Genomic DNA, 23,362 nt, shown 5'->3' on the forward strand with positions numbered 1-23,362 from the left:
TAGTTTAAAACGTGTTTTTTTTTTTTTTACAGTACGCTCGCACGCACATACATACACACACACACACACCCAACAGCTGCTACATCTACAGCATGCTTCCAAAGAGTAGCAAACATACGTAAAAAAAAAAAATGAAAAGCCACATTAAAAAAATAAAAGAAAGAGTAGTAAAGTGCATGTATGACAGACGTCCCTGTACAGACATTTCTGATAGACTGCAGAGAAGCACTCCTACAAAGTGTACAAAAGAGATAATGATCAGTTAAAAAAAAAAAAAAAAAAAAAAAAAAAAGTTCCCGCATGGTGAAGTTGTGCTACTCGGCCACATTCATTCACGCACACCAGATATAAAAAAACAAAAACAAAAACACGTAGAGTTCCTAAAATGTCAACACTCACAATACATACCTTTACATCCCAAAGAGAACGGAGCAGAAAACTCACAACTATACAATCTGCCTTTAACTCCTCCTAACCTATATCATCTCCCACACTGGAATAGATACATTAAAAAAAAAAAATCAAACAAAACAAAAGGGTTGAGTGGCATTAAAACTGTGAGAGGATACGACAGACACGAGTTTTAGCTGAGAGAAGTGAGTTTGAAGTGTAAAAATGGTTTCTGGTTGAGACGAACGTGTGCAGGTCAGATTTGGTCGACTTACTGAGGTATTGTGTCAGGAAAACAAACCGGAAGGAGAAAATAACAAGCCAGCATTCTTATTTTTACATCTTGTGTTACTAAAACAGTGTCCTCTCCTCATGTGCAGCTTTGTCCCAGCTCTGGATGAAGAAGGCAATTAATGGATTGTTGAAAAATAGGTGTCATTTTATCAGTTTGACAAGGGATTTTCTTTTTTTACAGAGCGGGATTTAACTCCACCTGTCGGCTTACTGTCAGAGACACAGCTGCGTCCGTTTCTCAGCAGAATTACCAGCAAATATGAGGTGGAAACAGGAGACGAGTGAAACAGAAGCTCCATCCTGCAAAAACATCAGGATGGACTGTTCAATCAACCGACAGTGATCGAGTTTGAAAAGGAGAAACCAGCAGTGATGGCGGGGGCCGCCTCACCCCCGTGTGCAACTGAATGATTGTTTTTTTGCTGCTTGTCGTTAACTGTTTTTTGTTTTTTTTCTTCTCTTTGACTTGTTGCTTTCATTTAAAAACGGAGAAACCCTTGTGGACGTGTCACTGTTCTCACCGGTATCACATATCACAGATTTCACAGAGGCTCTTGGTGGATCTGTAAGGAGATAGAAAAAAAAACAAACAAAAGGTACAGATACTACTAAACATATTCTTTAAGGCAAGAGGCATTGGTTTTGTTTTGCTAAATAAATCCAACATCCCTCATTTCCATTCCTCACGTGTGCATGATCGCTCTCATTCTTCACACACGCACACACACAAACACACACGGTGAGGGTTACATGGTGTGATAGAAGGTACTGACAGTTCGCTTCTTAAGCCGCCTCAGTGGATGAGTCCTCCCGTACTGTTGCCTCGTTGTTAAAAGTGTGGGCCCTGACAGACAATCTTGGCCGGAGACTGGCGAGGGCTCCCCTCTCGGTGGACTCTGACTTGATGGCGGGCTTGACGCTTCCCCAGCTTTCGACAGCCTCTCTGCGCTAATCGCAACAGCCTCCCGCTGCTGGCCCGCCGAGGGAGGCAGGTTGTGGACGCGCTGCTTCTTGGACTCGTCGCTCGGCGCGTGGGCCGGCGGCTGCGCCGAGGGCGGGGCGACGGCCGATCGGCTGAACTCCCACTCGCTCAGCTCGTTGGCCAGCGACTCCAAGCAGCCCAGTTTGGCCAGCGAGGCCGAGCGCTTCATCAGCGACGGCGGCGTGAGCCCCGCCTGGCGGATCCTGGCTTCCACCTCGCGGACCCTCTTCTGGATGCTGCTCCCTCGCTTCTGAGCCGCCCCGGCGTCCGGGCCCGCGCGCCTGGCGTTGCGGGTTTCCCCCATGGCCACCTGCTGCAGGAAGGCGCCCAGCTCGCACAGGGTCTCCCACGTCTCCCTCATGACGACGTCGCCGTAGGGCCCGTCGGCGCCGCAGTCCCACTCTGTGCCCGACTCCAGCTCCGTCACGCCCTCCAGACACAGGAAGTTCACCGAGGCGAAGGGAGACTGGGCGAAGAGGTGGAACGGAGACGAGGTGGAGAGGAGTCCAGAGTCAGCAGGATGGAGTTTGTCTCCTTTTAAGCTTCTTTCGTGTTTTTCTCGGGCCCCCACTAGCGCTACGCGAGCGCCCTCCTTTTTCTCCTCCTGCCCTCCCTGCACGGCGCTCTCCACCGACACCTCCGCGTCCCGGAGCTCGCACAGCGTCACGCTGTGCGGACGCCGCTGCGAGTGGGAGGAGCCACCGGAGAGGGACGGGGGAGAGGAGGAGGGCGAGGGCGTTTCGTGCTCTTGCTTCATTCGTTGCTCCAGTTGTTGAGTGACGCGCCGCACAGACCCCCTGGTCCAGTCGCTGTAGAGTCGAGGAGGAGCCGCCTCCTCCTCCTCTTTGTTCCTCGCATCCTCTTTTACATTCTCGGCTTCCTTCAGTGACAAAACATCTCTGACCTCCGTTTCCTGCCTCGGTTTCCTCGCTTCCTGGTTGTGGGGGGCTTGGGGCTCCGCTTGGCTGGGAGGCGAAGCCTCCGGCTTCAGTCCTGCGACCTGCACAGGGATAGGAATTTCCTACAAACGAGGACAGATTATATACGATTAGAATTCAATTTGAATGCCCAACAAAGGTGCTCTCGATAAAAAAAAAAAAAAAACATTTCTATAGCGCCAAAAGTAAAGTTTCTAAAATCTTAAAAGAATAAAAAAAGAACAACTCGAGGTGGCGGCGGGATCATTGTGGGAAGATGTACAGTATTTGGAAAAGCAAACACTCAAAGCTGAGTTCGTCAAACCAGTTATTATAAAACACCGCAAACTACTTCAACGCTCTCGAAAATATTAACATGTATGTCTTCAAGAGTACATTTTAGTTTCCAATCAGATATTACATGATTGAAGATCGTTCTTTAAAAATCATCCGTTTCAGGTGTGACAAACCAGAAAGCTATTCAATCTTTTTGCCACTAGGTGGCACAATTCAACTCGAGACCTACTGAAACGGTTGCTCTAAGAGGTTTTTATGCAATATGTATATTATCATTGAATGACACGTTTGAAAAGGTGTATCAAAAACTAAATGAGTCTGAGATATTCTGTGTGGCGAGAATCAGAACATTTACAGATAAATTATTATCAAAGATGCTCAAACTCTGACCAGCAGAGGATAACAAGAGATAGTCTGATACCATCCCCCCCCCAGACAGTAACTATTATGTTTATGATGAACTATGCAGTCATTGTGGACGGTTTCCTGATGCGGTATTTACCTTTTTCTTCTCTTCCTCTTTGCTCTCAGGAGTGGAAACCTCCTGAAGTGGCGCCTGGATGCCTTTGCCACAATTCTTTGTCGGCGGCTCTCCGGCGGCACACTGACCTTTACCATCTTGACTCATTCCCTTGAACTTTTCTCTGGCACTGAAAAAGTTAATGTGATCCGCACTGTGGCCGAACAACGCCACGTTGTCGTCGGGAATGGCACTGATAAAATCGTTGGCGGGAGGCGGAGGGGCTGCCGAGCTGTCCGAAGACGCGGCGGACATCTGATGATCACATTCTGGTTTTCGGAGTGCTGCCGCCGCTGCAGACGGGCCGTGCGGTTCAGCCTGTGGAGTGCTCGCTGTCTGTGGCGCCGCTGGCTCGGACGTGGACGACGGCGCAGGTTTCACCGCGGGCTGAGCGCAGGACGGCGCCGCCGATTTATTAACCTCGTCCCTGCAGGGGGGAGTTGGGGCTGCAGCAGGGGAGGTGGGGAGGAGGTGGAGGGACGGAGGCGGGTGAGGGTGGCCCACTGAAACGCTTTGTGCCACAGTCACGGTGTCGGTCTTGTGAGGCTCGGGCACCACGGTGGCGGCCCTCGGCTGGACGCGGGAGAGCGACGGCGGCGGCTCCTCTGAGTCGTACAGCCCGTTGGAGAGCGGGGAAGAGGACAGAGACACAAAGCCGGCCGTGGAGTGGGGACGGGGAGGATTCAGCCGGCTGCTCGCACCGCCGGCGGAGTGAGGGGGAGCCTCGAGGCTCAGGGCCCCACTGTCACGCGACAGAGACGCCACCCCCTCGAAGGAGGAGCTGAGCTGGCTGGACTTGATGCCAGTGTCGGGCTGGCTGGCGGAGAGGGCGGCTTTGCCCACGCTGGCTGAAGTGGCCAGTGATTCCAGCAGTTCTTTCACAGAGGGGCCGGGCGTGCTGCTGGACTGGTTGTGGGGGTCTGAGCGGCCCAGGCTGAGGGGCTGGCCGTAGGATTTAGACAGAGGCTCGTGGTGCTCGGAGAGGTCGCTGTCGGAGTGAGAGCGCCACAGCTTGTTGTGCCTCTGCTTGCTGCAGAAAAAGAAACCAACAAGGGGTGGAAAGACACAGAAATTAACATTTCTTTTTGTGTCACTTCTGTGTTTGAAAACAGCAGATCAAAAGATTTACTGTATTTTACTAATATTACATAATACAGGAATGGAAGGAAGAAAAAAAAAACCTCTGAAATCTTAATACAAGTCCAAACGAAAACCATAACAGCTTTAAGAAGACAAGTCAATATTATATTTACGGCAGATTCTGTTGGCCCTCGGTCGGGCTTTGAAAACTGAAACTTAACAAAATGATAACTTAACAGATATACAATGTCCAAAAAAGGGTTCAAAATGACTAAATACTCAAAGTGTCAAAGAAAGCTTTCACAATGTCGTCAAGCTGTGTGTGCCTTTATAATTTACATTTAGTCACAGCATCGCTCTAAAAGACATATAACATGCATGTATTTTCCTCAGTACCTGGCCAGCAGGATGCCTTGATACTCCTCCAGCTGTCTCATGAACGAAGGGTTGGGTTTGGTCACAGTTCGTCGCTCCTTGACATAATCGAAAGCCTTTTTCAGATCCCAGCCGTACTCCTTCATGGCGTACGCGATCACCGTGGCTGCAGAGCGACTTATACCCATTTTACAATGCACCAGGCACTTGGATCCAGCTTTCCTGGAGCAGGTTAAAAGACGCAAATCATGTGAAGAGGACAGTGGGGGTTTTTTTTCTTCTTCTACTGTGAGTATAGAATATGTGCAGGTTAGAAAGTAATACTCAGACTAGTTTGTCATCTCAAACTCACTTGGCTCTTGATATGAACTTGTATGTGTCATTCCAATAGGCAAGTAAGTCTGTGGCTTCTTCGTCGTAGACGCGGATGTTGTGGTACTCAAACACACCGGGGAAGAAGTTATCAATCTCCCTCGTTATATTCAGGATGTATTCAACTCTTGAGTGGCAAAAACACACAAGGAGGAGGAAAGGTTAGAGGGCAATGGCAGAGATAAGATTGTTCCACAGACTTTAGTACACTCTGTACTTTTAAATGGGATTTGTTGTTCTCCAGCTTACGTACCCACTATTCTGCAGCTCCTCCATATTGGACGCATTCCATTCAGATCCCTGCAAGCAACAAAAAGCAATCCTCAGACTTGTCCTCAGCCTTCCACTGAGCTTTTCATAATGCTCAAATCCTGTGGGAAGACATGTCTGATATACAGTCTGCCATCCAAACCAAACATGCAGAGAGCACCTTTAAATCGGGATGAATTCGGAGATGAACAAAACCTTCTCATGCTTTGTCAGGATACGCAGACGTGGATGACACCTGATGTATAAGAGTGGAGCCGAATGTAGCCCAGCTCATGCAGAGGCGCTCCAGGTCAACCTACCAAGAAGACGTGATCGAAGATTTCTGTCGGACTGTCCATCTGGCCCAGAATGAGAATCATCTCATTGTCGATGAATTCCTTAAATTCCCGAAGGTTGCAGGTCATGTGCATTTCCAGCGCCGTTCGGATCTACACAACAGAAGACATAAAGGGATATTTCAACTTGAGACATACAAGTTTTCTTGGACAATTTAAACGGAGGGCAAATTTAAAAAAAACCAAGTCGGGTGCTCACCTCTTTGCAGGTCACATTCTCAAGATCTTTCTGCATCATGATTTCTCGTAGGCTGCTTTTGATCTGACGCTCCGTCAGCTCTCGCTCTGTGGGGCTGCACACGTGAAAAAAAATATCCACGAGCTGAATTTATCAGAGTAAACTAAATATCCACCCAAACTACAGACATGAGCAACTTTTTTCCATTCTGGGTTTGTGTTGTGGCATAGCTCCAGTTGCCTTTTAGTCACAAGCTTCTGTGTTCAAACAAGGTATACAGAGAATTCCACTAATGACGTGAAGCACTTGGAGACTTCTGGAGCAGTGTATAAGCATAGAAGAGAGGCGAGAACTAAATCGAGGTTTATTTATCAAGGCTACGTACATGTCTGAGAAGAGCACGGGGGAATCGGCACGATGCGACTGCACATCCTGCATGGCGTTCCACTCGTTGATGCGCGTCTGGTCAGAGGAGACCCTGCTCTGATAATAGCTGACCCACGTGAGGAACAAGCTGCCTGGGAAGTAGTTATGACAACGAGCCACCTCGCAAGCTTTATGGAGGGATTGGAGGGCTGACCTGTGGGAGGAGAAAATTGTTTGGGGTTTTTTTTTTTTTAAAGCCGAGGACAAAAAGAGAGGGCATTCCTGTGAGAAAACCTCTTTTCTAAATAAGTGGTACAGTTAAGCAACGAGATGAACACCTGGAAACAATACAGATGATATAGGGAGAACTATCTGGGTCTGTGAAGTTGTGTGATTAATAACAGTGCGACTCACCACATGGCTTGAACGGAAACGGGCTTGAACACGTGCACTCTGCTATCAGTCGACACACTGAATCCTCTGAGGGCAGCACAAGAGAAAGCACAGCAGAAGAAGAAGAGAAAAAAAAGGTCAGCAATCTCAGCAAAATGGGTATTTAGAGTGTATTGTAACACTGAAGCATGCTTCTTACCCGTCTCCATCCAGATGTATCAAGGTGTCACTCCACAGAGGCAGAACCAGTCCTACTGAACATGAGCTGGAAGAGGAGCACAAATCTCTGTGACAACCTGACGCAGGTCAGCAAAACCAGCAGGTAGGAGCTTGTATGTATGAATGACCATCCCACCTATCGACGGGACTGAAATCCATCCCCAGGACCACGCTCTCCTCGGTGTCCTGCCGACCGTTGGTGGACACCACCACCATGTAGCGGGTGATCTGAGCATGCATGCTCTCCAGACGAACCGCCTGGAGCATTCGGGAACAACAGAAAGGTATAGAGGTGACGACTCCGCCGCTGATCAACAACATCATCACCGTGTTTTTGTGTCGGAGTGTGTAGCCACCAGCTTGATGTTGTCCTCCGGTCGGAGGAGGGTGAACATGGTTTGCAGATGCTGCTGGATGTCTCCTGGAGAAACGACAGCAGTGGATTTGAGCGTGAAGGACTACAGTGGCGCGTATACGACACCCGGTTTTGGGGTTGCGCGGCCTCACCTGCATGCTTGCTCCGTAGCTGAGAGAAGCGAGAAGCAGAAGAAGGGGAGGCGCCATTTCCTCGAGGTAAGAAGAGAGCAGCTCCTTTAACTGTCAGGAAACTTTCACTGATGCTGCAGACAAAACAAGAGGAAATACAGTTTCAATACATCTTAATGGCGACTGAAAAGGCTTTACAATTTAGTCATTTGTAGTCGTTTGCCAATAACAAGGTAAACAGTCGTTTTTAGTTGACAGTTAACTTTTAATATCGAAATATCAAAATGTAAGTGTTGTGTATCCTGTCCGGGTTGTTCATCTCTGTCACTCCACACCGATTACAAATACACATACATGTCAAAGTTAAGGAAGGACCATTTTTCTGTCTGCTGTAAAATATCCAATTACATTCACGAGGTAGGAAAAAAAAGGGATCAGTAACATCCATGGACCAAAAGTGAGGCTGTTTCCATAACAAATCTTAGAGACTACAATCCGCTAAACAAACAAACACTAAAACCTAGATTCCTCACAATTCCACAAAACCAAGCCACAATCTGCAAGTTCTTTTAACTAAGCATGGAACACATATGATCTTTAAAAGCATACAGAGTTGGTTAAATAGAAATTGCCAATAAACAACGGTGTCATTTTGAACATTTGGTCAGGAATCAATCCCATCATGTGACTCCTGCCCCTCCAGGGTACACTGTGTACCAAGTCAAGATTTATCAACTAAAACAACACCAAAATAAACCAAACCAACAAGGAGGTGAATGGATGCACAACAGAGCAGGTGAGTGCAGCATGTGGTGGATCTTTCTCAGGGTGCAGCGGGAAGGAAACCTCTGCAGTGTTGTCACATCCTTCCCATTGACTCATCAGGGAAAAGCACGGGTCTTTGTCACAGCGCAACACCGTAAACAGCTCAGCGCGGTGCATTCAATCAACTCACAGCTGATAGACATCCTCCTGGGAGATCACGGAGTTTTCGGTAAAATAAGGTCTCATCTTCCCCCCGCAATAGGCGCAGAAGCAGCTGTCTGACGAGCCGCGCGGGGCAGTCGCCACGCCGGGAGGCATCGCTGTCAGGGCGCGCGGGGAAGCCGGCTTGCTGACTGAGCGAGAGTCGCGCGGCGGAAGTCACTCGCGGTGGAAACGCAGGAGATCTGATGTAAAGTCACACGCTGACGACATCACAAGCCACCGGTGAATTGCGCGTGGGTTGCGGAAAGGAGCGAGAAGGCTGACACATTGCGGACGTCGCTCAGCGGTGCAGGTGCATCTTCACATCTGCTTCTGTGTCTGTGTCTGCAGCAGGCTGCGGTAAAACCAGGGGCTGAGGGGAGGAGACACACCCAGCCAATCCGGGGGGGGGAGAGGAGGGAGACCGGGAAAAAACACCCAACCAAATGAAGGCAGATGGGGGGGAGGGAAAAAACAACAACACAGGACTGACTGGAACACCTTGGGTACATTGGAAGAGTCCCTCCTTTCTCCTTTCCTACCTACTATTCCTTAACCCCATGGATGACTCCAAACGAAAGGGTTTAAATGTAAAGCTTATGATATTTTACTGGTCTGGAGATCTCTATATGAAATTGGACTGTATGTGTCCTCTGAACGACAACTATACTGACTTTACACCCCTGCATTAAACATTTTAGTACATTTTACGTGTTTTAGACACTTTAACTGTTTTAGTACATTTTTAAAAGTTTTAATGAATTTTAATCTACCTTGAAATCCATTTCATCCTATCTCATAATTTCACTGATTTGGTTTCAATAACTCAATTTGTCAGGATGTCAAGATGCATGCAAACAGCAGTGGTGTCTCGGACGCTGTAAAAGCAAACCTTTAGCCATGTTTCTTTCTTTGAGGCGTTGGTTAGTGATTGTATAAGACAGACATGTAAGAGCTCCTTTAGTTTCCTCTTTCCATCAAACCCTGACTACATGGACTCGTATTCTACAGAGCTGCACATCTGTTATGTAACTTAACTGGCTTATTCAGTTGCTTTTACTGAACAATTTAATTAAATTCAACTTTATTTACATAGCGCCAAACACAACACAGTCTTCTCAAGGCACTTTTGTCAGACAAAAACCCACAGGTCATATTGGAACCTTAAAAAAAATCCCCTACTAAGTGACCAAGTCAGAAATCAAACAAGGTTTTTTACAATCTTCTGACATATGTCTCTGTAATCATGATGGCGAAGGCATCCGAAAGCTCTCATGATGACCCCTTAATGGTTTTTCATTAACGACTCTGCATGTCATGCCCAGAGGGGGGGGAAATGTGTTGTTTGAAGGTGAACCCAGCAGGAGCCGAGTTGTGTAACCAGGTCGGTAACCTGCAGGGAAAATTCTCAGCAGTGTCAGCAAACACCTGACACCAAAAGGTGCCTCCAGCCACAGCAACCGCAACAACAACAGCGGAAAAAAAAAAAAAGATTGAGAAATCGAAAAGGAGGGATCATGCTGCTCAGTAACCCAGGAGAAACCTGATCTTAGGCATGGCTTCGCCGTTTGTTGACGCCTCGTGGTTTCAGTTTATAGGACAGACGACCGGCTGAGAGGAGCTACGAGGCCGTCACCTGACGACAGATTCACACCTTAGGATAAACAACAACAACAACCGCAGTGTTGTTGTTTATCTGTCAGATCTGTGGGAAACGGAACATGTTTGTTGTACGCGATGCTCTGAAGTCAGATAACCAGATGGTTTGATTCTGGATTGAATGACTTGAGAGCCGAGGCACAACATGTCAAAAATATCTACATGAACTACTTTAACAACACTGTGATTGACTGGCAAAGAAACATTATCTCAGATAGAGATACACAACACAAAGTTAAGCGATAGTACCCAAATCCTAAATGGAAAGAGCAGCTTCCTCTTAAACTAAAAAGCTGCCTTTCTTAAGATCAGGGTGCTTTTACGTGTTCGGTTTTAGTATATTTTCCCCCACAGTCACACTTTATTTCCGCTTCAAGTGTGGAGGAAAAAGCTGTGGATGGTTTGACACTCAGGAGGACTTTCCACTGTCCCACAAGGGTCTGGGTGTTAAACCATCAGGACTTTCAGCTTCAAGGGCAAAACAATGACGTGTGTTCAAAAGTGCAGCTTTATTTTTATTTTTTTCCTTCCTGTCGAATGACTACTGCATTATCACTTGCATCTCCCTTCATTCTGTCGGTGGTCTGAGCACAAGAATAGTCCTGATTTAATGAGCAACATAATACTGTATTTATTATATGGACTCTCAGCAAATCGCAGGATTCTGTGTGTTGTCTGATAATCTCTCTAGTTCACACCGACTTCTCTCATTCGACTGCTGAAATTCACACCATTTGAGCAGAGAAGGCCTGGATGTGTCTTTTGCATGCAGACGGACACCAGACACTCGTGTTAGGTTTCCACATATACAAACACGGAATGTCACCTTAGTGATCACAGCATCGCGTACTGTATGTTATACAACATAGCAGAGGCTGCATTTGTTTAAAGCACAGACAGACACATACGGAACATAGAGTCACTGCTTATTTGCAGAGGAACCTGACAGAGAGCACGTATGACCTTTTGGATTACGGAGTGAATAAAAAAAGATTTACTGGAGTTTCAGAGGCATGTGTATAACAAGCAGAAATGGAAAGAAAGGCTACATCATACAGATGATAATCCCATTCACAGAAAAAAAAAAAAAAAACCCACTTGACTCTATTTTTCTCCAATCTGACTAAAGGACGATGCGTGCAAGCGCGATTACAAGAAGATCAGACGTGGCCTGTAATTGTAGTGTCACAATAAATCCTTTTCCCTCTTTTCAGTTGTCCTCCTGCAGTGACGTCGCCGCTTCAGCCGACGTCACGGCTTTAATCAGCGGCGCTGCAGTGATCCGTGCTGACGCAGGCCGGCACGCTGCATCACTTCAGCCTTTCTGAAGACTGAATGGACGCCACTACCCGTGTCAGAGACGAGCCTCGCTGCAGGCACACACGTCAGCAAACCTGCTCCTGAGCCTTCGGGGAATTTACACTTCCAAGTATATTCTCAATTCCTCCGAATTGCTGCGTCTTTAACAACACAACTAAGAACACAAGGATGTAATTAAACTGTGGGTTTTTTTTTTTTAAACGTCAAGCATTTTAACGAAGAGGTCTGTCAGCCATGTTGAATTTATGCAGTTACATAATCATATGTATCCATCACATAAAACTATTTCAGCTTCAGGGGGATATTCTTTTTCATTATAGTAGTGTTACTCATCTAATCCTCATCCTTTGATTTAAAAGGTGGGTTTAGACCTGCAGACGGCCTTCAACAAGCCTGAACTACAACATATTCTTAAAGAGAACGCCTCATGAGTGGGAGTCATTTTAACTCCTTGTTTTATTCCCACGAAAGAAAAAAAAACATGGAATTCAAGTAAGTTTCTCATGTCGAGTCCATTTGCTGTCCCGAAATTCACAATCTGTTCACAACATGACATTTGGATGTCCGTTGACTTAGTCTTCGTTTATATACGACAACGTTTTAAGTGAAAACGAATTGTTTGTAATTTGACATTAGTGTCATTGGCTTCCTGTTGAGTGCAGGAAGAAATGAAGAAATGGAAGTCATTCGTACACACGTGGTTCAATCTGAATATTTGAACAGCCCGAATAGGTTTTCTCAAGCTGTTATTTAAAGAGGGGTCCACCTTACTTTCTGATTAACACCTTAGCTCGTAACGTTATGTTTAAAAAAAAAAGCGCAGTAGTGACCTTTTAATCCCGAGCGTTATTGTAGATTTTATAGCATTACATTAAACCGCACTGAGATGTATAGAAACACAGGCTGCAGTCTTTTCTGTGGTCAAACCAGCTCACACATTCGCGCACAGTAAGCATTTCCTGTTCCTGGGGTATGTGAGACACGGTGCACTTTCTGAAATTGTGGAAGTACTGAGATCAGACGATAGCGGAACATGAAATGTGAGACACCTTTATTGGACAAAACACAAGTACACCAGGAACAATGTGTGTGTACTGCGGTTGGAACTTCAACAAAGCTGGCGACTGAAAGGTCAAATGGTCAAAAGTCATTAAGTTAGATGAAAACCGAAAGCTTAAGATTCACAAAGACTGATTTTTAAGCTGTAATACAATACTAGTATTAACAAAGCATGATATTTGTTATAAAGCCATGATGAAAAGAGGAATTACGATTTTTCTTTCATTGTATTTTTTTTTTGTATCAGAAGAAGGGCTTTATATCTGAAACTAAGCTGAACTTATTTAACTTGATAATCTGACTGTAAATATGTTGTTTTAAAATTGATTCAGCTGAACTTTGTTATGTTTAAAACAACTGCATGTGGGCGATGACTTTGCTAAGCAATAAACCTCCATCACATTCCAAGTCTGCACCAGAAATATTAAACAAATTGCTTTTATTCATGTACAATATTGCTTAACTGAGGAGTGGGACGCCAGACTCCCTCATTACCTTTTGATCATGATGGCTACAACTAGTTAATGAAATATGTGGTCCTTAATGCAGTTTTTCTTTTCTTTTCTTGGACTAGTCACTTAGTCTGAATAACTTGAAATAATATGTTTCTAATGAGACTCAAGTAGTAGACAAAAAGTGTAAGTTAATGTAAAAACTCAAGTCGTCTCTCTATCCTCAACAACTTAAGCTGGCAAATTAAAAAAAAACATCTACCAAAAAGAAACATGAACTCCTCAAATGAAAAAGTGAACCATTGAGAATTTCCTCCTCATCCATTAGAGAAGCCAATGAGAGGTTGTTGAGGCTAATCGGAGGCAAAGGCAAGGCTTCCTGATGAAAAATGCACTCAAATCAAGCAGTTCTCGTTTCTACAGAAAGCTAACGCACTTTTATCCAAACAATCACAGCGTGACTGTCGATCACCACAAAGTGGCCGACTTCAAAACAACAGCGTTAATAATATTGGTTCAGAGAATACTGAAATTAAAAGGTGGCATGAGGTCATGTACCTTGTCGCTGAGTACACACACACACACACACACACACACACACACACACACACACACACACACACACACACACACACACACACACACACACACACACACACACACACACACACACACACACACACACACACACACACACACACACACACACACACACACACACACACACACAGAGCATGCGAGTATAGATTTCACTCCCAGCTGCACAAATACAGACAGTCCTCTCAGTTGGATGGGGCAGAGCTCCAATGACCAGACAGACACAGAGACGCTCTGACTTAGGGAGTGGTTACCAATCTGCCCTGAATCAGCAGTGCAGCTCCCCTGACCCACATACCCAGCACTGACTCACACAGGCATTGCTGCCCTCTAAAGGACGGCCAGAAAACCACCGTTAATTATCTCATACATGAGAGGATTGCAGGATTTCACCTGTTATTAAAGGGCCAAGTACAACCGAGAAGGAGCGAGCGTTTCATTGGTTTCACGTTGAACAAATAAACACGGCGAGACCCCGGGGAAGGAAATTGCTTCTGTGCGGAGGACTGAAACCAGTCGTAAGAGTGGCTGAGCAAAACAGGATAAACCAGATTTCCAACTTCGAGGCAATAAGAGGGACCACTGCATTGTAACGCGACAGCAGTGCAGGAAGGGAGTCCTGCCACGTCAGACATCTGTAATGATTAATCTTTGCCTGCTTCTTCAGGAAAAGCCTATTTGGAGGTCGGGTTCAGAGGTCCGGGGGAAGAAACACAATGAGCCCTTCTGACTGTATTTTTAGAAATATAATCTTTTGAACACTTCCCCTGGCCTGAGACCTCCAGTATCCTGTCATTTTAAACCAAACCAATAATCTATGACCTCAAACTTGCAATACATTTGTTTATTTACGGCGTTACGACACAGAAAGATGAGGGAATCTTATCTGATCAAGAGCGGGTGGATGCTGTATGTATGATGTGTGTCTATATCTTACCTTCTTGGCTGAGAGCGGCGGTCATCCTCCCCGCTACCGGACTCCTAGGGAGATAAAAGGAGGCAAAACAGATTTAACAATAATGACAATCATATACAGCATAACATTTGAACAGCAGCTGCGAAAACTGACAAAGTCTGGTTGTGGTCATGTTGTGTGGAGTCTCCGTGCTGGATCTTCTCCAGGGACTTCGTCTGGTTTAAGGTGAACTGGCCGCTATAAAGTGCCAATAGTGTGAGTGAGTGTGATTGTCTGTGTTTGTCCACCACAGTCAGCGACGATAGGCTCCAGTTCTGGTTCTCAAATTGAGTTCAACTTCAATTTACTCTACGGGACAATGGGCTCAGTCTGATTTTAGGGTGCGGCTGGTCACAGAATAACATATTCAAACACACTCACACACAAAAAAAAAACCAGCCTGGAGACACAGAAACCAAAAGAGAGATCGACATCAATGCATCGGAGAATATGAAGCTCAATCTGCTGAATGACAAAGACGCGGCTTCGCGGGAGATAAACACCTGCCACTTATGCCCGGACCTCATCTTGTTTACACTGTGTGCGAGCTTAACTGGCCTTAACAACATTAACAGCTTCATAAAAGCGAAAAGTGGATTACGGGTTGATGATGGGTCATAATGAGCGCAGACAAAAGAGGAAGTCACGCAGGGCGGCCTTGTTGTGTTCAGTCTCACTGGAGTCAAATGACACATGGAAGAAAACGATAATGCATCATTTTAATGTGCAAAACAATCATGCCCAAACCGTCTGCCGTGTTTATTTTGCACGCTCTGCTGTAAAGGCAGTAAATAATTGTTAAGTTGCAACCAGATTGTGTGACACTGCTGCAGATCCAGTGTGGCGCCCAGCCACAGTTTACAACGCAGGTTTCCACTGTGGGCCTCTGAGACCCAGAAGCTCCAGAGCGATTTAAAACGGAGTCAATGCACTGGTGAACACTCCGCGTAAAGCATGCGACTGTGAAAAATGGTGCACCCACGAAAAGCTGCTTCTGTATCGTTGAAATAAATCATGTATGAATTATAAGAGTGAAAATTGGCAGGCGTTCACTGCAACAATAACATCCACTTTGATACCGTTGTCTGCTGCATACCTCGGTGACTTATAATGAGTGTGTTAGTTTCAGCTATGCACGCGACACGCGACTGTACACGTGGATAAACAATGACAAAACCGAGGGAAGTCCGTCTAACAACATTGTTTGTCCGAAACTCTAATCTTTATATTTTCAGATTGTTTTTTTAGAGTTCACCAGCACAGACGAGGTAAGTCATTTCCATGTCATTGTGTCGTATGCCGAGAGATAACCACGCTCCTTGTTTTGAGTTTTGCATGCATGTTCGATTTTTCCCACCGCTTATGGAAATGTGAAGCCTGAGCATGCAGACTGTCGGACACCCGTCTGAGCTTGTGTGTAGCAGCTGACTCCAGCAATCACAAGCATAAAACTTAACGACTTCGCCCCTACAGGCCAAAGAATGGCGTCCAAGTGCATGCAGCACAATGCGTGTATTTCCCCCCCCCCCTCCGAAAAACACCCTCAGCAGACAACAAAATGCTCAAGTCGATATGGTGGGGTGGTAAAAAACAGCGAGCAGACGTCCCATGACTGACTTTACATAAGATGCACACGTCACATGACAAGACAGGAAACCAGACATGTGTTTGTGCAATTTGCAAAGTGTGTGTGTGTGTGCGTGTGTTAAAACTTAAATATTTCCACCAGGAAATGCTTCACATCCTTTCAGCAGCCTGGCCTGGCTCACCTGGCTACATGACACCCAGTCCAGCTTTACCGTTCACACTCGAGCTGTGATGAAAGATCTCCAGCATTAAACCTTATCATCCTTACTGCCGGCTGCTCTACGACCCCAAAGAAATTGTTGTTTTCACGTTTCTGGAAGATGGAACAAATGACTTAAAACATGCAGACCAAGAAGGTTATCATCATGACGACTCGCAAAACCTGTTCTTTGCTCGTAAAAATACAAAAAGGTTTTAAAAACAACAGGGTCCTGTTCAAAGCCGCAGTTCGTCCTGGTGACTTTTGACTGCCACTGTTCGTAAAAAAAAAAAAAAAAAAAAAAAAATAGCCTGACTGCAGAATGTGATCTCGGATGCAGCTGGGGCTAGAAAAACATTTCATACACAACTAATCCAATCTCATCCTGTGCCCAACAAGCAGCTGAAGACTGACTTCTCTCTTTCTATACTGAGCAACTCGTCACTTCATTTGACCGCTAGGCATAATGCGATGGGATACAAATTCTCCACCAATTAGGCATTTTTATACAGTAAACTCTTTTATATGCTACCATCAAACCAAAGGTTTGAACTGGTATTCTAGATAATTTAAAAAAATAAATAGAAGTCAGCTCAAACAGTGTTGAATGACGGACTCTGTACAACACTGGAGCAGGGTCCAAACACACAAATTAGATTTTTGCTCCATTATGGTCTTTCCTATTCAAATCCTGAAAACTTCCTGATGCCCCCATTCATGCAATCTTCTGACAGACGTGGAAAGTCACATTGGTACTTATTTAATTTGGCAGGAGCTCGGGACTGACCAATCAACTGGCCTGACGATTTAATCGGCTGATTATAGCCATTAGAGCCACTCTTGGCCGATTGACGCCATTGTTCACGCTTATTTTTCACTCATAAAATGCAGGAAATACTGTGTTTTTCCTGATGTTCTTGTGTCACAACTCCTTTCGTGTCACGACACGGCACCGTGAAGTCGTGAAGAGTGAAAAGCCAACGGTGCATGAACTGAACCGAGCGGTTTACCTCTGCGGGACGTTAACTACTTTGTGAAATAAACAACTCAATAGGTTTCCCATTGACGTTTGCCTCATTGTGTCACTCATGCTTGACTGATCTCAGCTCGGTCTACATCCATGAGCTGGGTGAATTGTGGAACATTTCAAACTCGAATAGCTCAAAGTGCTATCTTTACACATTAGAACTTCCTACAACCAAACTTGTTTCAGAGGTAGACTTTGCCATAGATGGGCAGGCTCCTTTCCATGAAAGTTTGATCTTTTTAAAGACTTGCACTTAAGTCTCCCACTAAATCATGAATGTAACACAAGCATTAAAGATTGAAGATCCAAAAAGACTAAGAAATATGTGGCCCAACAACAGTCTATTCTTTTAAAACTTTGTTTCATTGAAGAGAAAAATTGTCAACATACACTTGTATTGTGGGTCCAGCCTGAGCGCCTTGACAAGCTGCATGCAGGCAGATGGAAATGTTCAATCGCCAGATAAAAAACACAAAATCAAATGCAAATGCAAACCACTTCACCACCGAGCCTCCCCAGTGTAACACTCTGGTTTTAAACAAATACAGTAAATCTTGGAAAAGTGAAAGAGACATCAACATTTTCAGTGAGAAATTTATTCTTTTCTCCATTTGTGACCTAAAAAAAAGGAGTTCGACACCCCTGTTACATATAAATAAATCCTCTGCAATTCTGACTAAAGATACACTTTAAACATTTCCCACACTATCTGCAGCACTAACGAAAAAGCCTAGTCATCATCAGAATGATCCAAATGTCACACAGTTTATTCGTGAATATTTCAAATTTAGAAACACGAGCAAATCATTCAAATGTGTGTGCAAAATAAAATTTTAGATTGCTCTTATATTCTAATAAGAACTCCATTATGAAGTTGGAAAGGCTTTCCAGGGAGTTCAGGGAAATACACACAGAAAAACTAAATGGAAAGAACAAGTTTGTATCTTCACTCCCTATTCTGATTAAGTCTGACAGCTTGTTTTGTCAGAATCAACCGAAACTACTTGCTTCTCCGATTTGCATGGTCGAGCTCCTGACTAAGCCAGACACAGAGAGAGCGTGTGTGTGTGTGTGTGTGTGTGTGTGTGTGTGTGTGTGGAGGGGGGGGGGGGGGGTCACTTGAAAACATAATACAGAGTTAAACTCAGACACACTATCAGAAAATGCATAATGTCTTATATCAAAAGTGATCTGCTATGATTTACTAAAGTTTGCAGTGTAAATCTACTCTCTCACTTTTCTTTGCATCTTTACAAGCAAGAAAGAAATTGCAAACTAAAAACCACGTGCCCCTCTGATTTGCGTTGACAAAGTCCTGCTTTAACATGTAGACAAATGTTGAGAGCTGCAAATTCCTGCGTACCAACTGAACCAAAATAGAGCTACAAGTTTCTGTATCGTGATTACTTAAACCCTAATATCAATTACATTTCAAAACTTCGGCATAGGGATGAACCATTACATGGTCATTGAACTATTTTGATGAAAGTTTTCAGAGGTAGTAGTTTATCATACAGTGGACATTTGTTGTCTTATTTGTCAGATTAATACATCAGAGTAAGAGTTGCTTGACTGGGTAAAGGGAGGGGGGGGGCAACAACATAGTGTTTATGCAATTATAAGTAAAAGCATAATAATACTATGCATTTCAATAAATAGCACAACTATATTTTCATGTTTATTTTAAGTCATCATAATTATTTTTGAAAGATTGTTAGTTTGCATAAGTTACCAAACATGGTCACATGGCCGTAATGACTGCTTTATTCTGAGAAAAAAAAAAAAAAAAAGAATAAAGAATGGCATAGAAATACTATCTGGGGCTGGACAAAACAAAATCACCTGCTCCTCTGATTTGCATTGACTGATCTCACAGAGACAGGAAGCGAGAAGGCAGACGTGCAGAAAATATGCAGATGCGTGGACGTTTTCTTTTTGTTTTTTTTGTTTCCTTTTTTCAGGGGAGGTGAGAGAGAGAGAGAAAAAGACACACTAAATACCAAACACACCAAACAATAGTAATCTGAAGGCAAATAACTGCATTCAGGCGAGCGGCAGGTCGCTTATTACCACCGGATGTGCAGGGAGTCCGGGAACACTTCTGAAAGCCGAGCCAGAACGCCGTTTTTCCAACAGCAAAACCTTTAGACGAATAGCCGTCACACAGAAACGTGAGAAAACGGGACTGTTTCTCAGCTTGTCGTCGACTCGTGTGGAGTTTATCTGAAGCGTAAAAGTAGCTTCCAGTGGAACCTTAACAGGCGGAAATGTGCAGAGACTGAGAGGAGGGTTAAAAAGCAGATAAAAGCCTTCAATCGGAGGTTTACTTTACTGATTGGTAGCGATCTGTCTGTGAGACACTTTTTAGGAGGCTAGAACTTATCGAAATTGATGAAAATGATGTGCGGTTATATTACGCGCATGCGCAGCAGTACAAAGGCACGGCACTTGACGACAGTCAGCAGCCGACAAAAAGACAGCGGAAACGGAGCCGCAGCTCGCCTTCCCCCCGGTACAGACACCGGGTCTGTTCACCGGGAGGAAGGCGGAGGAAGAGGAAGGGAGGGGGGGGTTTCAATAAGAGCCGCTCTTACCGAAACGCAGGGGCTGGAGCTGGTGCTGGGGGTCGGTGAACGCTGCACGGTAACCAGCGCCATTCAGCGACCGGGAAGCGGACATCTGAGAGGAAGCGGCGGGGGCGATACGAGCATAAGGGTCCCGGAGAGGGAGAGACACCGGCGGTACCCGGGCTATCGGACGTCCGCTGTGTATTGCTGCCTCTTTCTCTGTGATCGTGGACAGTTTGACTACTCCCCGGCTGTTTCCTCTGTCAGCGCCTCCTGCGCATGCGCACCTACCCTCCGCTTGTCAAGCCACATTAACTGTTTGAGTGCCGGAAGAAAACAAAGCGTCAATTATTAAACACGCAGCTCCTGCAGCAACAATAAAAACCCTGCGAACGATGCTATTTTATTAGGATAATCATCACGAATAATAGTCATTCAGTATATAATTCATGTCTCATGTCACTGTACCATAGTTTAATATATCTGTCGGAGCAATTTGCGCTTATTGTTGGGAGGTAATTTGGATTATTTCGATTTTTTCTGTTGTTGCATGATTTGGACACGTAGTGGCGTTAGTTGGACACAGGTTGTATTTGTTAGAGGGCACAGGTCACAGGAAAGGGAGCGAGGAAGTCATCATTTGATTATAAAGACAATTAATCAACGTCCAATTGTCCAGTTTATGTCATTTCTGCACAGGTGGCATAGAAGTGAACCGACGCAAACTTTAAAACAGATTTCATAAAAGCCTCTGGGCTTCTTTCCTCTCTTCCACGATCAGGTTTTATTTGTTGTAATTCTGGATAATATTCTTACTTTGTTCAAACACTAACGTGGGATATACATCATTCCTTCAGATATTCTGTGTCAATAATAATTTTTCTGTCAAGTCCTTCTACTTATATTGTTTTTAATAATTAGGGTCTGCCTTTAAAGATGAATTCATCCATCTCTGGATGACAGCACCTGGCCCACCTTTCCACTGTGTAGATAATGGTACACCTCAGTATTCTTACATTTGATCATAGCTGCTCCGTGAGCCGTTTATGACAGGACGAAGACATCATCCTAAGTTACCACAGTCCACTTTCTTATGTCGTCCTCTCAGGTCAAAATAAGGAAGGAAGAGGGAACATGATGCCATCTGATCGTCCCTGCTCAGTTTGCAAGTGTTCCCACTTTAATATTCTGGTAGCAGCGTTGTTTGTTACGTTTTATGGTAGTTTTATAGACGAGATAAACACACTGGGCTGCAATCCACCACAATGTAATTTGTCAGTTACCGGAAATGCCTCAGACAAGATATGTGAGGACGAGGTGTCAGCAGAGATCGCCTGCTTGAAAGAGTAGCACCGGCGACAAAAGGCCGCAGCGATCCAGACCAACCTGGAGAATGTCTGGCCAAGCTCATCAAGGTAGATATTTCATTTCCAACATTTCACACAACTTTACCTAATTTCCTTTTGCCTGGATATGTACGGGTTTCAGTGACGCCAATAACGCGTTAATCTAATTTAACCACTTTTTACATAACAAGTAATCTAAATCACAATCACAGGCCAACAGACTAACAATGCATTCAAGTAACATAAAATAATTGGAACCAACAGAACATCATCGCTGAATCATTACAATAAAACACAACTGCAGAGAAGTTACACTATTTTTGTAATTTCCTTCTGTATAAAGGTATATTGGCAGCAAGCGAATGAAAGTGAATGGCTTTAAAACTAACTTAATGACTATTTTTACAATTTTCATTAAAGCTCCAAGAGGAAGAAGCTGAACGGTCGAGCGAACATGAAGTTGTTGGAAGCCCGTCTGGAGGAAAAGCTGAAGTTTTAGGAGGAGCTGCTTCAGCATGCCGGAGAAGCAGAGGACTGGCCCAACCTGGACATGAAGATCCTCCAGTTGCTGGCGCTCAGCTCCAAGTCCAAGAGGACGAAAGCTCAGAGGAGGCTGCCAGGAGGAGCGACAAAGAGATGGAGAGGCAGCAGAAAAGGAGGACGGAGGATGAACTCGAAAAATATGTTCACTTATTTCTCTTCCTCATTTCATTCTTGTGGTCAACTTGTTAATAAAGTTATCATCTGAGTGAATCCTCAAGCTTATGCGTGCTCATGTTTGGTAAAGGAAGTTAATGTGTGCATTTTGTTTAAATTCAATCATCACGTGTCAATGACACAAAACAAAAGGCTAAAGTAGAATCAATTGTCCGTCATGAGTGGAGAACACTCGTATTTGCCTCAAACAGGTGGCAACTCATAAAAGATATATTGTTTTGCCAATAAGAAAAATTGTTAAAACAAAGAGAGAATTATCCAAATTCACATTTCCCTATTTTTTGTCTGCAATTTTCAGAATGACAAACATTAAAGGAAAACCATTATTTACTATTGTTGTTCCTCATTTCCATCGCACTCTGACGTGCACTGAAATCCAACATGGACCACGTTCCGATGCACCTGGATGTTCGAGGACCCGTTCAACGCCGCTTGCTGCTATAATTAATGTTTATTCTCTCTAAGGGGTGTTGTACATTGGAGCAACGCTATTAAAATGTCCCCTTGGGATGAATTTGTCTCTTTCAAGTGTTTTGACAGACCATCAATAAAAAAGCAGCACTTTAGGCTTTCTATATGCATTACAAGAGGAACGATCTCTTGTAATCTACTTGTATATTATTTAAGAAATAAAGCAATATGGCCAGACAGTGTTTATCATTTCATGTTTTATATTTTGAGGAAATCTTTCATTATTTTTGAGGGGGAAAAAAATAAATAATAATTTTCACACATTTTGTCTTTTGTAAGAAATCAAACAACTTTAAGTAGGTTCACAGTTCTTTTTGTCATATTCACATGTCATATTCTCATGCCTTCTGAGTGGAGTTTGCTTGTTCTCCCTGTGCCTGCATGGGTTTCCTCCGGTCATTTCCTGTTTGCTCCTGATATCCAAGAACATGTTACACTCATACAGTATTGTTTCAAGTCATTCTCTAATGGTCAGACACAAGTCAGCTTACGCATTTAATTACAGAATATCAACTTATATTTCAAGACCAGTGACATGTGGTGAGGCACTGACTCCTCTGGAGTCAGATTTATAATTGTAAGAAGTGAAAAGAGCATCTTATTTCATTATTCATCCAACAGCATCAGCTGGTAATGCTTCATATTTCATCAACATTCCTCTTTCATTACACAAACACAAACACAAACACAGGGACATATTTGATCTTCAAAGAAAGTGTCTTTTATAGAGATGGATAGAGCACCTTCTTGTGACAAAGCAATTCATATTTACTGTAAACTAATTAAAGTATAGAGATGTGTGCAGCACAAATTTAATTTTCACCTCAAGTAAAATAATTTATTTTTGAAACTCTAAATTCTGGTGCTTTAATCAATTTTTATAAAGGTTGTCTATCAAAATGATAAGAATTTTGTTTAAATTTCAGGTCAAAAGTTTAGTTATCACATACTTGATTTTTTCCCCCT

At 44.2% G+C, this 23,362-nt stretch overlaps 1 protein-coding gene across 1 annotated transcript; it reads right to left on the reverse strand.

The window, feature by feature from the left end:
* On the reverse strand, nucleotides 1–20,064 carry ssh2b (slingshot protein phosphatase 2b). Its single transcript, XM_080509338.1, has 15 exons — nucleotides 19,890–20,064; nucleotides 14,465–14,508; nucleotides 7,496–7,608; nucleotides 7,345–7,409; nucleotides 7,125–7,246; nucleotides 6,969–7,034; nucleotides 6,791–6,856; nucleotides 6,396–6,590; nucleotides 6,032–6,125; nucleotides 5,797–5,925; nucleotides 5,481–5,527; nucleotides 5,208–5,354; nucleotides 4,877–5,077; nucleotides 3,383–4,430; nucleotides 1–2,687 (listed from the first exon to the last, which is right to left on the reverse strand). The coding sequence occupies exons 1-15, from the start codon at nucleotides 19,950–19,952 to the stop codon at nucleotides 1,431–1,433; spliced, it is 3,657 nt and encodes a 1,218-aa protein (XP_080365464.1). The 5' UTR covers nucleotides 19,953–20,064; the 3' UTR covers nucleotides 1–1,430.
* Nucleotides 20,065–23,362: the final 3,298 nt, after the last annotated feature.

Source organism: Blennius ocellaris (genome assembly GCF_963422515.1).
Source record: "Blennius ocellaris genome assembly, chromosome: 14".
In the NCBI taxonomy this organism is placed as follows: domain Eukaryota; kingdom Metazoa; phylum Chordata; class Actinopteri; order Blenniiformes; family Blenniidae; genus Blennius; species Blennius ocellaris.